General features: G+C 44.3%; 1 protein-coding gene across 1 annotated transcript; it reads left to right on the top strand.

Moving 5' to 3' along the window:
* The first annotated feature begins 3,417 nt into the window (after positions 1-3,417).
* On the top strand, positions 3,418-15,752 carry FUCA1 (alpha-L-fucosidase 1). The gene is made up of 8 exons (XM_004741188.3): positions 3,418-3,869; positions 5,682-5,816; positions 7,665-7,802; positions 10,265-10,370; positions 11,847-12,047; positions 13,369-13,559; positions 14,648-14,747; positions 14,965-15,752. Exons 1-8 carry the CDS (start codon positions 3,490-3,492, stop codon positions 15,103-15,105), a joined length of 1,392 nt encoding a protein of 463 aa, XP_004741245.1. The 5' UTR covers positions 3,418-3,489; the 3' UTR covers positions 15,106-15,752.
* The last annotated feature ends 2,623 nt before the right edge of the window (positions 15,753-18,375 follow it).

Here is an 18,375-nt window from a genome sequence, read left to right as displayed (position 1 = left end):
TCTCTGCCTACTTGTGATCTCTCTCTGTCAAATAAATAAATAAATAAAATCTTTAAAAAAAAAAAAATCACTCGCCTGAGATCACACTGCTGATACATACCCAAAGCTGGAGTTTCCAAAGCCTGCCGCCCTTTACCACTAACCTCTTGGCCTAGTTTAGTCAATTTCTGCTTGATTAGGAATAATACTCGATTTCCATAACATCAGATTGCTGCAATCTTAATGTTATTTCTCAATATACTTCATTTTATGTCCTGTATCAATTTCTTGGGGGTTCCTGGCTGCCTCAGTTGGTGGAATGTGTTATTTTTTATCTCATGGTTGTGAGTTCGAGCCCCACGTTGGGTGGAGGGAGTACTTAAAAATAAAAATCTTAAAAAAAATTTTTTTCCACCAAGTGGCTTTAAACAACAGAAACTTACTCTTTCATGGAAGCTTCTGGAAGCTAGAAGTCCAAAATCAAGGCATCACCAAGGCTATGTTCCCTGCAAAGGTTTAAGGGAGTATCTTTCCTTGCTTCTTCCAACCTTTGGCAGCTCCTGAAGTTCTTTGGCTTGTAGCAACATAACTTCAATCTCTGCCTTCATATGACCCTCCTCTCTTCACCTTATCTCTTGATGTCTTCTTTCAAGGATGTCAATCTTTGGATTAAGACACATTCTAATCCTGTATGACCTCATCCTAATTGAACAAATTACATCTACAAGGACTATTTCCAAATAAGGAAACATTCACTGGTTCCGAGTGTACCTGAAATCTGGGGGGACATTATTCAACTCAATACAGTCCCCCAAGAACAAAGTAAACCCCTCGATTACAGTCCATATCATGGACTGTATTAAGTGGCAGTCACTGGCTAGTCTTCCCCCATGAGATGACCTCCATGTTCGAGTCTTGGTCCCCAGTTCTATGGACAATCCAGCATAGAGCCCTTTTTTCCCCTAAATTTTTATTTAAATTCTAGTTAATTCTAGTGTTCAACGTGACGAGTGCCCTCCTTAATACTTATCTATCACCCATTTAGCCCTTCACCCAACCCCTTCCCTCCGTCAACCCTGTTTGTTCTCTTGTTAAGAATCTTTTATGGTTTGCTTCCATCCCACTTTTTTTCCTCTTCCCATATGTTCTTCTTGTTTGTTCCCTAATCATAATATATATGTATATACATATATATGCACACATATATAATATAAATATAAATAAATATATAAATATATATAAATTTATATATAAATTTATAAATTTATATTTATATATATACTTATTTCCACCTCCCCACATCTTTAACCATTCATCAGTCAATGGGACACTTGGGCTCTTTCCATAATTTGGCTATTCTTCATAACAGCATAGTCTTTTTTTTAAGATTTTTTTTTCTTTGAGAGCAAGAGAGAGAGAGAGAGAGCCTGTGCACAAGTGGGCAGGGGAGTGGGGAGAGGCAGAGGGAGAAGCAGACTCCCCACTAAGCATGGAGCCCCTTACAGGACTGGATCCCAGGACTCCATCCCAGGACCCAGGGATCATGACCTGAGCCCAGTGCAGACACTTAACCAAACAAGCCACCCAGGTGCCCAAAAGCACAGAGTCTTAAGAGTGCTGGTCAACATCTGTGGAACAAAACTGCTCCTGAAAAGCACTTTGGAACATCAAATTTCATTTTAATCCAGATACCTATCTTTTTGTAAGGCAAAGACATGGCATGAGTTTTTAAGGTAAACTTGTGACTCCTTAAAGTTTGGACATACCTTTCTTTATTCGTTGGCGGGGTCTTTTCTCCCTTTAGCAAAGAAAATGCTTAAGTTCCTAGAATAAATCAGTAAATATTTAATGTTTAAGGAATAAAACTAGAGTTTAAAAAATCATTGAATTAAATGCACTTCATCACTTTCTACCTCTCTCTTTTCACATCCACGCTTCATTTCTGCCCTAAGTAAAGAACTAGTTTATGGAGGAGGAGAGCAAGCAGAGAAGGAGGGCCCTGGATGCAAGAGAGAGCTGCCCGCATTGTTTGGATGATGGAACGGGCCCATTCAGTGGACAAGACTTGCCCAAGACGACCCAACAAGATGGTATCCAGTGCTAGAAATGCAGGTTTCCCAACTTCCAGCTTTGTCCACTCTGTTGTCATGTCTCTTGCTTGTCCCTGCAGATTTACGTGTTGGTTATGAGAATAAGGAGCTGCGAAGGCCATAGTGTCCCATTTTATCCTCCCCATGATGAGTTCTCTAACACCAAAGACCATTACTCACTCTGATCACGAGAAGATGTGTGCAAACAAAATGGGTTTTGTCTTGGTTTGGTTTTTTGAGGTGTCAGTGCTTACTGTTCTGGGCACTATTTCAATATAATCTTGCAGAGAAAACACTAGAGATAAAACAGCTGTTCAATCAGCGAAAGATACTGTGTTTCCTTGCAGCTCCTGGAATGAGGAAGTGCTTGGTTCTGTCAACACAGGTCCCTGCCCCTCCCAGGGTGTGAGAGAGGAGAGGCTTGTTCAGAGGTACAGATTCCCCACCAGGATACCTGGATTCTCCTCCTATCCCTGCTCAAATGAGCAGTGTGATCTTGGGCGACTCCAGTTCCCTCCCTGGGCCTCAGTTTCCTCCTCTGTAAAATGGGAAGAGTAGGGAAAGGGATAGCATCCACGATCTTCAAACTCTGATATGCTGCAGTTCTCTCACTGATAGGTGGGGACTGACTGTGTGCCACGCGGGGTCATTAGACCTTTCCCACCTGATGACCTGTTTGAGCACACAGCATACAAATTGTAAAGCAACCGGTGACCTCCCTACCAGAGAAGGTTGACATGGGAACTTCTTTGACCTGCGGCTCTCAATTTCTCACCCTGCTTACTCGAAAAACGTTCCTTTGGGGGCAGCCAAAGGGTCTTATTTTCCCAATAAGACATTAAGCTCTCTGTATTGCCTCAGAATCCCCAAAGCAAGCTCAATAAATACAAGACAGACAAAATGATCACAGAGGCTCTTCCTTATTCAGTGCCCACCTTTCTCCTTCCTCTTCCCTGGTAATACTTCCTCTCCCTATACCTCCACCCCGTATTTCTGCTAGGGCTATCACGATGCCTTCCCATCTGGTATTCCTGCCTCCCGGCTTGCTCTTCTTTACTACAGTTCAAGAAGTCCCCTATGGCTCCCAATGCCAAAACGGACTACTCTCAGCGCTCGGCACGCACTGGGGCTCCCATACTCTCACGACTGAACCCGGCTGTGATGTCCCTTCCCCAGCATTCATTCGTCCGTCCCGCGGAGCGCGGTCAACGACACTTTGTGTCTTTCTCCGTTTGAGCGACAGGGGGCGCTGCAGGAACGGCCGATCCGGAGGGGAGGACAGTCGCCAAGCAGCCTGGGTTGACACGCCCCTTTTCCCTTCCGAGCCAATCATTAGTGAGAGTGGGCGGAACCGCGCGCCGCGTACCTGCGCGTTAAGAGGCGGCCGCGTAGGCTTGGAGGCAGCGACCTGGCTTCCGACATGAAGTCGAGGCCGGTGGGTCCCGGGCCGCTGCTGGTGCTGCTGGTGCTGCTGCTGCTCCGAGCGGCGTCCGTGCGCGGGGTCCAGCGTCCGCGCCGCTACACCCCGGACTGGCAGAGTCTGGACTCCCGGCCGCTGCCGGACTGGTTCGACAAGGCCAAGTTCGGGGTGTTCGTGCACTGGGGCGTGTTCTCGGTACCGGCCTGGGGCAGCGAGTGGTTCTGGTGGCACTGGAAGGGCGAGGGGCTGCCGCAGTACGAGCAGTTCATGAGCGACAACTACCCGCCCGGCTTCAGCTACGCGGACTTCGGGCCGCAGTTCACGGCGCGCTTCTTCCACCCGGAAGCCTGGACCGACCTCTTCCAGGCGTCCGGGGCCAAGTGAGTGTCGCCGCGGAGCCCGGCGGAGCCCCGTTCCCGGCTCGGGCTGACGTTAGGCAGGTGGGAACCGAGCGGGGGGGGGGGGTGCACCGGCTCTCCCGGGGTCGCTCAGCTGCCGGTCTGACTTCCTGAGCCCCCTGGTCCAGTGATTTGCCTCCTGAAGGATGCAGAATTGAATGTGGCACGCCGGGTCACGCGGAGGAGGCGTGTCTGCTTGAGGATTAGAAGAAAATAAAGGTTTTCTGAAAGGCCGTGGGCTGGACAGCCCTCGGTGGCTACGCCTGTATATCGAGACGATCGAGCTGGGTGATACCTAATGTCCCTTCCAGGTCATCAGGACAATCAGGATTCCAGAATTTTCATCCTGTGGTCTGGCATTTTGTCACCTCCCTGCAGCCTCCTTCCATGATGATAGAAAGGGATTGTGTTAGTTCCTTTCAGCTTTAACATCTCCCAGCGGAAAAGGGAGGGAAAGAGAGTTCTGGTGCGCAGTGTATTTGGACAACGGGACCGATTCCCACTCACCTGCCTTCTCTGTGCCTTGCACACAGAGAGTGCTCAAGAGACGTTTGAGCTATTTTGAGAGCTGTCAGAGCTTTGAGTGTGGAGGGTTCAGAGAAGTGAAAGTGTGGCGTGCTGAAATGGGGAAGGGAGAGGCTGTTGAAGGCTGGGGCCAATACCGAAGGACTAATCCTGGAGGGTGGTATGTTGCCAGGCTTGAAGTCAAAGAATGGTTGCCCTCAGCTTCTAGAAGAAATAGCTTGGCGGCCAGGAAGGAAGCGGGTTGGAGGAGGGTAAGATGGAGGCAAGGAGCTCCTGGCTTAGAGCAGTCTTCCGTCCTTACCTTGTCTCCTTGGTCACCTCCTGGGTTTTCGTTTCCCTTGGACCTTGTACTGAAGAAAATTTACAGCTGACGTTTAGTGTGTGCCGATAAATATATGGAAATATAAGCGTCAAATAAACACATGTGGTGGTCACTGTCTAATAGGAGCCTTAGAGATCCCTAGTTTACAAATAAAAATTGAAATCTTGGAGAACTTTGTCCAGACCCCTTATTCTGTGGCCCAGATGACAAGCCCAGATGGAGGAAGGGAACTAATGTCCTACACCCAAATCTCAAGACTCCAAGCCAAAGGTTCCTTTCACCATACCAGGGGTCTGCAAACCATGGCCAGAGAGAGAGAGAGGTCCTCTGCCCGTTCCCATAAATTCCATGAGATGAAAACGATCTTTACATTTTAAAAAGGTTAAAAAAGAAAAAGAATATGCCACAGAGAGGAATGGAGCCCTCGAAGGCTGAAATACTATCTGGCCCTCTAAGTCTTGGAGCCCCCACACCAGCCAGTGATTAAATGATCATGTGCAGGTATCATCAGTTTTTCTGCTGTACAAGCAAATGAAATGTTGAGTGTTATTTCAACACTGCACTTTTCTCCCCAGCTCTTTTGGTCCTGGTCACCTCTGTAAATGAGAGGCAGTTCATGTGACCTTTTATTTTGCTTTTCTGTCATCTGCTATTTCCAGAACAAGAGAGCTAAGGGCCACTTCTTTTTCTTATCTACTCCTTCCTTCCCTCTGGGCCTCCTCCTTGGCTGGGGACTAAGGATTCTGGCTTCCTTAAGTTTGCTTCCATCCCTAGAGCAGTATCCACGGGGAGATGTGCCCGCAGCATCTCCCTGTGGATCACCAGCACAGTCACTCAGGCAAGTACATTTCCTGTGGTCAAGTTCTTGCAGCCTTTTCTAAAAGCGTGGGGCATGCGGGGTAAGCTCATGCTTGTGGCCCACCACCTGCTTTCTTTGCTGTCCACAGGTATGTAGTCCTGACGACAAAACACCACGAAGGCTTCACAAATTGGCCAAGCCCTGTGTCTTGGAACTGGAACTCTAAGGATGTGGGTCCCCATCGTGATTTGGTTGGTGAGTTGGGAAAAGCCCTCCGGAAGAGGTAAGTATCTACAGATGGTTAATCTGTCATCTCTTTTCACCTCTCATTCCTCTTTGCTCTTGTGTGTTTTCTAAGTGTGCGTGTAGTGAGTAAACCTAAAAGGCTCTGGCATTTGAATTAGCAGTGTTTGATGCTTGGCACTTTACAGGTGACCAAAGGTGACATCATCAGAGAAATTCATGGTCCTGTTTAGGTGAGGGATACCCAACGTAGCCCACAGTGCTTTGTTTGCATTCTGCGAAGGATTCTTTCTGGAAGGCCTTCCAATTCGAGGCCTTTTCCAGGGTCTGACGAAGGACTGGTTCTGTCATCTTTGTGTCCCCCTTAGCTGTCCACCTGCAGCTAGAAAGTTTGGGTGACTGCTAGGTCAAGAGGGAGCTGACAAAGGCAGCAGTTAAGGGAGCCAGAAAGTGAGGTAAGGAGCCGCTTAGACGATTCTAAGTAATGTTCCCAAATATATGCCACTTAATAAGAAGTAACTTGCCAAGATCAAATAGCTTGGAAGTGGCAGAGGCGGGATTTGAACCCAGTTATTCTGGTTTTGGCCCCTACAGTTCTGGGTGTGATTGTCTACAGAGAGGAAAGGTGGTATTTGTACCTTACCCCATCTCAGCTCTGTTTTGATTTGTTAAACTTGATGCACTGTTTAAGGAGTAGGCCAGCTACTTGTTTGTATAGGTAACATTTGATTGGAACACAGTTACGCCCACTCATTTATGTGTTGTGTCTATGGGTGCTTTCAAGTTACAGTTTCAGAGTTGGACTAGAGACTGCAAGGCCTGCAAAGCCTAAAAATGCTACATGGCCCCATAAAGAAAGAGTTTGCTGTCTTTGAAGACCTGCTCAGTATTCAGTTTCCCAGTGCGGTGCGCAAAGTCCTGCAAAGAAAACAGTCCTACTATAAAAGTCAGATGTCGATCAGACTGGACTTTACCATCCTTGATTTTTACCTTCTTTGTATCTATTTAGTCCCGGAGTCATATGATGAAATAGCTAACTCGGATTCTTTCTGTCTTATCTGTGCTATTGCAATGTGATCCTTACTTCCCACTGCAGTAAGGCCTTTCTGGGACACTCACCATTCATAACTCAAAACAAGTTCATTGTGTACGAAAATAGGTCACTTGGACTCTTTCATTTTGGTTGAGAATTCTTGACATTTTAATGTTAAGAACTGTTAGCAGATCTTAAATAAATGAAACAATAAACCCACGTTCATTAATTTCAGCTACATAGAAAATGTTGTGATTTTCTAAAATGTTGTGATTTTAGGAAACTGTGATTTCAGTTTCCTAGTATCTCTACAATATGTATTCTTACAGTTGACAGAGAAAACAGTTTTTTAAAAGGACCATGTGTCATTACTGAGATAACTGACATAGATAAAAAATGGCTTAAATGACATTTGAGGGGCACCTGGGTGGCTCAGTGAGTTAAGTGTCTGCCTTTGGCTCAGGTCATGATTTCAGGGTCCTGGGATGGAGTCCTGAATGAGGCTCTCTGCTCAGTGGGGTGTCTGCTTCCCCCATTTTTCCTCCCCCACTGCTTGTGCTCTCTCCTGCTCTCTCTCTCTCAAATAAATAAAATTTTTCCAAAAAATGACATTCGGTGCTAAGGTACTTAAATATAAAAAGTAGTCCTGCGTGTGATCAAAAACCCAGTAACTTTGTTTAAGTTAACGATAAGAGGTAATTTAAGGAAATGGTTTGCGGTCCCCCTTGCCCCTGCATGCCCTTACTGGTAAGTTTCGCTGAGATGTAAAAATGCTGCCACATGTTGATTTTTCTTAAACAACATTATTTTTTTCTTTGTTTGATGGACATTTGCTGTTCTGTTTTTCTATTTAAGGAATATACGTTATGGACTCTACCACTCACTTTTAGAATGGTTCCACCCACTCTACCTACTTGATAAGAAAAATGGCTTCAAAACACAATATTTTGTCCGTGCAAAAACAATGCCAGAACTATATGACCTTGTTAACAGGTAAAAAAAAAAAAAAAGTTTTTGTCCTTATGACTTTTATTAATGAAATCAGAACTTCCTATAGGATACTGTTAAGTTAGGGGAGAAGGGGAAAAGGAAGGAATGTGGGGAAAAAAATCTATAAGATGTCAAAATGAAAATAGTGGTTTGCATTAAGACGGAAAATATTTTTTCTTCCTACTATTCAAAACTCCCATAATGTGGTCATATTGCTTTTATAGATTGAAACAGACCGAGGATGGGGGTTTTTAAGTTTTAAAGTCAAGACTTCAGTCCCTCCTTGCATGCTGGTTTCTTTGTCAGGACCTTGGAGAGAGGCAACATGACCCCCAAGGACCTTGCACTGGATTTGGGATCTGGCAGATTTGCATGTGAACCCTGGCTTTTGTTACTCACCGGCCTTAAAGGAAATGCCTTCAATACAGGGCTCAGAATGACATGTGAAAAACACTTGTCATCTTGCCTGGTACAGAATAAGGATGCTGTTACCGTTATTTTTCTTAAAATGATCACTTTCACATTGGGACTCATCACTAGTCTTCACTGTGCTTTATTTCTGGTTTGCCCTTCTTGCAAAGGGGGCTGGCACACCCAGGAGGGTGGATCTTTAAAGCTCTAGGGGCAGCCACCTCTGCCTGGACTCTCATTTTAGACCAGAACCAAACAAAGTTCCTTGCATCCAGATGACTTCCCTAAGGAAACAGTAGGTCCTAAGAGACCAGCAGAGGCTTGGAGACAGACAGAACTGTATCTGAAATCCACTTCTTTTTCTTGCTGGCTGTGTGGCCTTGAATACCGCCCCCCCAATCTATTGAGATCTCAGTTTCTTTATCTGTGAAATGCGGATGACATACACCACAGTGGTGCTGTGAAAACTAGGGAGGTGCTGAGTAGAGAGGGACTCGCACAGTTTCTCGTTGACAGTAAAACACAGACCGTCTGCATTATACTTGCCTCTTAGACAGGCATTCTTTTCCTTAGAATCTGCATGCCGTCCTGATTACAGAAGACAGCCTAGGACCAGGCATCAGCAGGTGTGCATTTGAGTTCCAGCTCCTGTTACTTGGAAGTTTTGTCACCTAAAACAGATTGCCCTGTTGAGCCTCCAGTTCTTGCGCTCTAAGTGGGAATAATCATGCTTACCTTATGGGTGTGTCTGAATGCACGTGCGTGCACACACACACGCCACGTAGAGGTCAGAGTGGAATATGTGGAAGCTGTGGCTGTGTGGCTCAGGGGGACTCTAGAGATCCTTTGTAGTGGAAGCTTTGGGCAGTTGTCCAAAACAAGTGCATTTCCTGGAATAGTTCAAGCTCTTAAAAAAAATTTTTTTTTAATGAAAGACAGATAATTTTTTTAATTTAAATTGAACTTAGTAAGTAACGTATTATTAGGTTCACGGTAGTTTAGTGACTCATCAGTTGCATAGAACACCCAGTACTCATCCCATCACGTGCTCTCCTTTATGCTCCTCAGCCAGGGACCCCATCCACCCACCCATCTGCCCTCTAGCCCCCCTCAGTTTGTTCCCTAGAGTTAGGAGTCTCTTACAGTTTCCTCTCTCTCTGTTTTGATCTCATTTTATTTTTGCTTCCCTTCCCCTATGTTCTTAGTGTTTGTTTCTTAAATTCCACATATGAGTGAAATCATCTGGTATTTGTCTCTCTGTGACTGATTGATTTCACTTAGCATAATACACTCTAGTTTCATCCGCATCTTTGCAAATGGAAATATTTCATTCTTTTTGATAGCTGAGTAATAGTCCTGTGTGTGTGTGTGCCTGTGCGCACATGTGTGTGCCACATCTTTATTTTCTATATTTTGGCTGTTGTGGACATTGCTGCTATAAACATTTGGGTACACATGCCCCTTCGGATCCCTACATTTATATCTTTAGGCTAAAGACCCAGTAGTGCAATTGCTGGGTCATAGGGTAGCTCTATTTTTAACTCTTTGAGGAACCTCCATGCTGTTTTCTAGAGTGGTTGCACCAGCTTGCATTCCCACCAACAGTGTAGGAGGGTTCCCCTTTCTCCACATCCTCGCCAACCTCTGTCATTTCCTGACGTGTTAATGCATCTTAAATGCAGAAACCTTAAGTCTGTACTTCTGGAGCACAGAAAAGAGTTATGGACTCTTTTCATTGGAATTAGTTGCTGCAAGGGAACCAAATTACTTATGTGCTGATTACAACCCTGTTTTTTTCAGAAGACACTGAAAAAAGATTAGGAGGAAATGTTCCAAAATACTGTGTACTAAACAGCGGTTCTGTGAGCGACATTAACAGAGCTATGGTTGTTGTTTTGTCTCTTTACTTTTCCGCATTGTCTGGACCATGGTAATTATATGGCACTTTCACAATGAGAGAAAATCTTAAAAGTATTTGTTATAAAATAGATCCATGACACTTTACTGTGAATAGATTCAGATAACAGATGTTGTCCTAATCGCGTGTCTTCCAGATACCAACCTGACTTGATTTGGTCTGATGGAGAGTGGGAATGTCCTGATACTTACTGGAACTCTACGGAGTTTCTTTCTTGGCTCTACAATGATAGCCCAGTCAAGGCACGTGATTGTACGACTTCTCTCTTATGAACCTGTTATGAGAAAAGAAAGAGTAAGAAGCCAAGATCCAGAGTAATAACAGTGATAACAGCAACAATAATAAATCCTAGTGGCAACATGGAGGTGGTAGGGACCAGGGGATTTCATGGATGTTAAAGGTTTCTCCTTTAATTCTTTTCCCCGACTTCCTTAGTATAAGCTTTCTTTCTCTCCTTTAATTCTTGATTTCGACAACAGAGGTTTAAAGCTTGTTAAATTTAAGTAATAGAATAGAAGCAGTACGTAGAAGTCCGAGAGAGTTAGAGAAAGTAAAATAAATATTAAGCATGCAAACATTATAAATGAGAAAAACATCCCCCCAAATTAATATACAAAACCTATACAATTAAATGATGGGAATAAGATGCACCTATTTATGCCCTCATCTATCTGTGCTGGTTATGCAGCTTAATTCCCTCTTAAGTGGGAATTTCATTTCTCTTACATCCATGATAGATTAGGTGACATCACACCTGGATCCTACCCACCAGGATCAGTGTTCCCCATTTAAGTTAGATAAATAACTCTGATGTGATGTCATATTGTCCACATACCTGTCTACTCAGCCAGTCTTTGCTGGATCTCTAAGGGCAAGAGCAGTTTTATTCCCCTTGGATACCCCAGTACAAGAATCATAGAAGTGTTCATCATTAACCTTAAGATATTATGGGGGGCACCTGGGTGGCTCAGTTGGCTACGTGTCTGCCTTAGCCTTGGATCACAATCCGAGGATCCCAGGATCAAGCCCCGCATGGGGCTCCCTGCTCAGCGGGGTTTCTGCTGCTCCCTCTGCCTACTGCTCCCCCTGCTTGTGTTCTGTCTCAAGTTTTTAAAAATCTTAAAAAAAAAAAAAAGATATTCTGCATTATGATTTCTCGTAGTTCAGCCAAGATTTGAAGGAAAGAAAATGTTTCCTGACTTATCTTTACCTGGGAAAAAGTCAGGGCCATGCAGTGGAAAGCAGTCAGGTTCACATACCTGATTCACTGTCAGCTTCCTGAAACTGCCCAGGGGTATGACCTTGGGCATGTCTTGTCCTCCCCATTTCTCCTTTAATAGAAGAAATAGTTTACCGGATGATCTTTCAAAGAGGCTCTTCCAGCTCTGACATTACATGTGGCTTGACCAGGGTTTCTCAGCCTCAGCACAATGGACATTTGGGGCTGGATATTTTGCTGTGAGGGGGCTGTCTTGTTCGTCCTAAGACATTTAACAGCATGCCTCGCCTCTACCACTAGATGGCAGTAGCACCCCCACCGTGGCAACCAAAGTGTCTCTAGACTTTGACAAAAGTCTCTCGAGCACAATAGCCCTCAATTGAGAACGGTTCTAGACCAAGTCCATTCCTTATGTTCCCAAACACAACTTATCAACCTGCATTACGTAAGGAAATGAAGTGGTTTTACCCCCAGATGACCCAGTACTCTCTTCTTTTAGGAACAGGTAGTGGTAAATGACCGGTGGGGTCAGAACTCTTCCTGTCACCATGGAGGATACTACAACTGTCAAGATAAATTCAAGCCAGAGAGCTTGCCAGATCACAAGTGGGAAATGTGTACCTCCATAGACAAGCTCTCCTGGGGCTTTCGTCGGAACATGGTGATGGGGGACATTGCAAGTGAATGTGAAATCATTTCGGTAAGAGCACCTGTGAGTTACTTGTTAACTACTGTCTCAAATTACCCTTCTAACTAAGAGTGTTGGGAGCACTCTGGATGGAAGTGCAGGTCGATAGAACCCTCTGGGGTCATTGTCGATAGAACCCTCTGGGGTCATTGAACATAACCATAGACACCTGTCCTGGGGAATCTGGGTGGCTTAGTTGGTTAAACATCCAACTCTTGGTTTCGGCTCAGATCGTGACCTTGGAATTGTGAGACTGAACCCCACATCAGAATCCGCGCTCAGTGTGGAATCTACTTGGGATTCTCTCTCTCTCTCCCTCTCCCCCACTATCCATCCCCCTCAAATAAATAAATCTTAAATTGAAAAAAAAAACAAAAAACAAAAAACACCTGTCCTAAGGAAATAATAATAATTACAGAAGAAAGTCTTACATATAGAGATGTTCTTCCCAGAATTTTTTGCAGTTGGATATGTGGGTTGTTTTAATTTCTTGTAGCCATAAAGGGATATTTAAGTAGATCTGGGGATTTTTCTTAACCATTAAAATTTTTATGAATGCAATATAGGTCAATGCATAGGGTTTGAGTGAAAAAGTAAGTTACAAATTATCACAACTGTATAAAATGTATTTCCATCGCACAGAGAAAAGACCAGAGGGAATATCAAAAGTCGATGGTGTGGTGTCTTTGGGTCACTCCAATACATTCTTTTTTAAATTTTCTGAATGTAATTTTTCTGGGTCCATTTGAAGCATACCTATTCAAGGTCACAGCAAACACACGCACGTGCACACACACATGCATGTACACACCAGGCACACCACACCACTCCAGAAGCCTTGAAGAATATATCCCTTTACAGCATGTTTTCCCAAAGGGACAGCATATACATTTATGTCACCCATTTTATACAGTGTTCCAAATTCTGCATTCTCTTCCGTGTTCCCCAAGTCTCCCTGGCACCCACTCAACAACCTCTCTCCTCTGATCCGCATACTCTTTCCTCCTACTTCTCAGCTTCCCTGATCACACTCTGTGCAGCCGCCACCTGGCCCATCCCACTGTGTGCCGCACTGGGGGAAGTGTAGGCCGGTGATCAGTCCGTGGAATTCGAATTAATATATTTCTCCACTTGGTAGCAGGATTTTTAATTTTCTCATATAAGCCTGTCCTGCTTTCATGATGACAAAAAACAGACTTTTCAGAAGGATAAAGGCTATTCACCAAAGGAGAGAATGTGCCCCAGATTCTTTTTCTTCTCTTCATACCTGTGGGCTCTAAGTGTCCTGCTGGACTTGGCACCCGATGCTGGGATTCCATTGTTCTCTCTCCAGGAACTGGTGCAGACCGTGAGCCTGGGAGGCAACTACCTTCTTAACATTGGAGCAACTAAAGATGGACTGATTGTTCCCATCTTCCAAGAAAGGCTTTTTGCTGTGGGGAAGTGGCTGAGCGTCAATGGGGAGGCGATCTATTCCTCTAAACCATGGAGGATACAACTGGAAAAGAACACGACGTCTGTGTGGTGAGCTCGCCCCCTGTCGCGTACGGGACCAGGACGACAGCCCCTCCCTGGCTGGCGCCGCCTCAGTCCACAGTGTTACAAGCCAGGGTAGAAGCTGTCAGGAGGAAACCCCAAAGCTGCGCTTTTGCTAGTAAATTTGTACCCCAATTTATGCCTTAAGCCACCAGGGTATCTTTGACTAGTGAGAGGTCTGGTGACTTGCTGACAGGAGGAGCTACCAAGTATCTGTGAATATACTTGACCTTGTTACCCTGCCTCCCCAACATGGTACTAGCCGACGCTTGCACAGCACCTCCAATGTGTAAGGCTCCAGTCCAGATTCTTTCCACTCACTGAATCCCCTCAACAGTCGCACGAATGGATACTGTTAATTATCCCCATGTTCCAAGTGAGAAGGGGGACCCAGAGCAGCACTCTTCCTCGCCTGGGATCACAGACCCAACTCACGGAGAAGTCGTGATTCAAACTTGGCTTTGTGGACCTAGTTATTTGACCTGCGGCCTGTGTGTTACAGTCTGAAATAGGGTGATGATACTTAGCTTCCTGTGGTGGTTATGAAGTGTAATTTACGGGAAGCGCCGAGCAGAGCACCAGGCGTGTGCAAAGTGCTTGGTGAAAGGCCTCTGCGCCTGTGATACCAGCGGACGAAGCTCTTTGCATCCGGGGAAACACGTTCATCTTAACATTTGGGCTGAACTCCTGTTTAGGGATTTTCACCCTCTTGTCTGTGCACGGCGAACTCCCGGAACAAATCCCTCTTCACTGCACATTTTATTGGAGCCTCTGCCATTTTCCCATGGATTTGGAGTTGAAAAAAAGATTTGAATTAAAAGGCCCATGGCTTCAGTATGCGATAACTAGCGTAAGCGTTAAAGATGTTTAAAGAAAACTTAAGCAGTCCCCAGAAAGAGTCTTACCGGGCTGCCTTCTTCCCCCAGAGCTCTATAGGTAGTGAGTTAGCGCACTTCCTAGGGCACTGACAGACTCAAGGCGTTGGGGTCGGTAGCCAATTGAAGGGGGACTACATGAGGCTTTGTGTCAGGCTCTCAAGCCAGGTGTTTCTGACATTGATGTTTCTTTTTTCCCAGGTATACCTCAAGAGAATCGGCGGTTTATGCCATTTTCCTGCACTGGCCAGAAAACGGAGTCTTAAACCTTGCATCCCCTGTAACTACCTCGACTACACAGGTGAGGAGCCTCAGCCAGTCTGTTCCGAGAGGCACCTTTCCTAAAGGAACTGGAGGTCTTTTCTACTTCTTCCTTCCTGCCCCAGGTCTCCCCTGTATTGCACCCGCCCCTTCTAGATCATCCGCCCTGCCCCAGTGTGACCGCCTCCCATCACATTCCAGCCATATTCTGTACTCAGTGCGCTGATGTCTTCTCCGTTCCCTTTTGCTTTCTGCAGATAACGATGCTGGGGATCCAGAAAGATCTGAAGTGGTCCACAGATCCGGAAGAAGGTCTGCTCATTTACCTGCCTCAGCTGCCACTCTTCACTCTGCCCATTGAGTTTGGCTGGACTATAAAGATGACAGGAGTCCATTGATCGTTGGGAGTTCAGGCAGAACTGCCTCCTCTTTGCTGCTTTGGTTTTCCTCTTATAGCACCAGCATTGTAATAAACTACTTCTCTACTCAGAGATGGCTTTTCCAACACATTTTAATCAAAGGAACTGAGTGCATTATACTGATGTCTCAGTGGATCAGTGGATCAGAGAATCTGAGATCCATTGCTAGCATACCTCTCCCTGATCAGCAGGAGGCACTAACCGGGTAAGCTCTGAATTCATCCTTCTGTTCCTAACCTGGGAAATTATCTACCCCAGAAACTTCATTCCATTCTCTGTGTTTGAAACCTGTCTCCTTAATCAATGACTTCAGATTAAGGAATGAGCCAAGTCACCCTACTGCCTATGGAAAGAAGTAGAAAGGATTTGGCAAGCTCAGCCGTTTGCTGTGTACTTAGCATCAGTTGTCCCCAGCACCCCTCAGAGGAGGAGAGCCTGGAAGGGAAGGAAAAGCTTTGCTAGAGCTGCTAGTGATCAGCCCTTTGGAAGTTTCCAAAGCAAAGTAGGGGCTCAGAAAATCAGTCTGTTTACAGTGGTATTTTGAAGAAAATGAATGTGATTCTGCCCTGCTTTTTAAAATATGATCCAATAAATAAATTTTTATGTCAAATCATTTCTACCAAAAAGCATGTTGTAGTTTTCTTCTCCCAGTTTCTTAAGGACTGCTTATGAAAAGCTTTGTTTCTGTTAAAGACAAAAAACAAAACCCAAAGGACTTGTCAAGTCTCCTTAATGCCAAACAAAGAACATAATTCCTTTGGTGTTTCTGCTTCTCACTTCTAGTACCATCCTTTTGAGTTGGCTACTAGTTCAGCCCCTTTGATTATTACAGATATAATCAGATTTTCTCTTTCTTTTTTATTTAATAGATATATTTATAAATCTTTACCCAACATTTGAGGAATATTTGTTTTTCTCAAGCACATGGAATATTTACAAATGTAAATACCAAAGGAGCACTATCATACAGATGGGTGTATCTGCAACATAATTAAAGGACCATAAAAATATAAAAACTTGAAGGAAAAAAATCTATATATTTGGAAATTTTAAAACACACTTCAGAATAAGTCACTGATCAATGAGGGCACCATACAAGGAATTAGGAAATACTTAGGATAATACTGAGACCACAATGTACTGAGCTTTGTGAGATGAAGTCCTTAGGGAGGATTCTGGGAAGATGGCAGTGAGTGGGCACCAGGAATCTGTCTCCTGACCTCGACAACAGTTAACACTGGCAGAATCTGGTGGAACTCTTGTACAAGTCCGGAGTCTCCCAAGGCTCCAGTTCCAGAGGAAGATTCAGATAGTAAATTGTGGTTTGGGTCAATCCACCCACCTATCCCCCAGCCACAGCCATGGAGCTGGCAGTGATGAACATGTTCCTGGAGCAACTTACACACAGCCTGTGGGAGTCAACATGGGCAAAAAGGACACTGTTCTCCAAATATCTGGGATTTGAGTTTTGAGCTCTGATCTCTGATTGCTGCTTCTGATCACAGAGGTACAGGCAAAGGGGTGGGCAACCGTTGTTGGACCTCTCCCACGGCGCAAGCCCTGCCTCTGGCTGAAATGATTTCCAGTGGATTTAAGGGACTGATACCCCCCCATTCAAATATTCCCCCTTTTGGGAGCCAGATATTAAAAATTAGGACATTCAAAAACAACTGCATGTATGAGGAAAATTAGAAAATGACCACATGCCCACGGAAAGGCTCAGAAAAGAGCCTAAGTTTACACCTCTGGCTCATCTGTAGCCAAGAGACCGACGACAACAATCAAAATGCAAAAATAAAAAAACCCAGCAAGTCCTGGGAAGTGGGTAGAGGGAGGAGGTATCTGACTTCCAGAGTTACCACATTATTAGAGTCCAATGTCCAGATGTCCGCAAAGAAATCACAAGGCACAAAGAGATACAGGAAAACATGGCCCATTCAAAAGAAAAGAGTGAATCAACAGAAACTGAAACAAGCCCCTGAAAAAGACCTGGTGGCAGATAAACTAGACAGACCTTAAAACAGCTGCCTTAAAGATACTCAGAAAAGTAAAGGAAGCTGTGGGGAAGTCAAGAAAATGATGTATGAATGAAACAGATATATGAAGAAATGGCTAGATAGATAATCTAAGAAGAAACCACACACATAACACAATTTTGGAGCTGAAAAGTACAAATGAAATGAGAAATTCCCCAGAGGGATTCAAAGGCAGATTTGAGTAGGCAGAAGAAAGAATATTGTACCAGAAGATAGGACAATGTAAATTACTGAGTCTGAGGAATTGAAAGAAGATTGAAGAAAAACCACGTTAGAGCAAAGATAAACAAAATAGAGAAAAACAACAGAGAAGATAAAGTTGGTTTTTCGAAAAGATCAGCAAAATGACAAACCCATAGCTAAGTTGGACTGAGGAAAAAGATCCAAATTACTAAAATAAAAATGAAAATGGGATACTACTATGAGTTCTACAGAAATGAAAAGGATTATGGGAGCACTATAGAGCAGCTATACTCCAACAAATTGGGTAACTAGATGAACTGAGAAATTTTCTAAAACACAAAACCTACCAAGACTAAATCACAAAGAAATAGAAAACCTGAATAGACGTAGAACAAGTAAGGAGATCAAATCAGTAATTTTAAGATCTCCTGACAAAGAAAAGCCCTGGAACCTTCTTTGGTTCTTAGCTTCTTTGGTGAATTCTACTAAACATTTAAAGAACTAACATTTCCAGAAAAGTAAAGAGGAGAGAAAACTTCCTAACTTACTCTATGAGGCCAGCATTAGCCTGGCACCAAATCCAGACAAAGACACTAGCAGAAGACTACAGACCAACATCCCTTATCATCATTGATGCAGAACTCTTCCACAAAATACTAGCAAACCAAAATCAGCAACATATTCAAAGTATTACACACCATCACCAAGTGGGATTTATTCATGGGATGCAAGGATGGTTCAAGATACAGAAATCAATCATTGTAATAAACCACATTAACAAAATGAAGGGGAAAAAAACACTGTAGCAGAAACACATTTGACAAAATTCAACACCTTTTTGTAATACATATGCTCAAGAAACTAGGAATAGAGTGGCACTTGGCTGGCTCAGAAGAGCATGCGACTCTTGATTTCAGGGTCATAAGTTCCAGTCCCACACTGGGTGCAGAGATACTTAAAAATCTCCTTTAGGGAGGCCTGGGTGGCTCAGTCAGTTAAGCATCTGCCTTCGGCTTGGGTTATGATCCCA

Source organism: Mustela putorius, unplaced genomic scaffold (genome assembly GCF_011764305.1).
Source record: "Mustela putorius furo isolate JIRA1106 unplaced genomic scaffold, ASM1176430v1.1 tig00003853_pilon_pilon_pilon, whole genome shotgun sequence".
NCBI lineage: Eukaryota > Metazoa > Chordata > Mammalia > Carnivora > Mustelidae > Mustela > Mustela putorius.
This window is presented reverse-complemented; position numbering and strand designations above follow the sequence as displayed.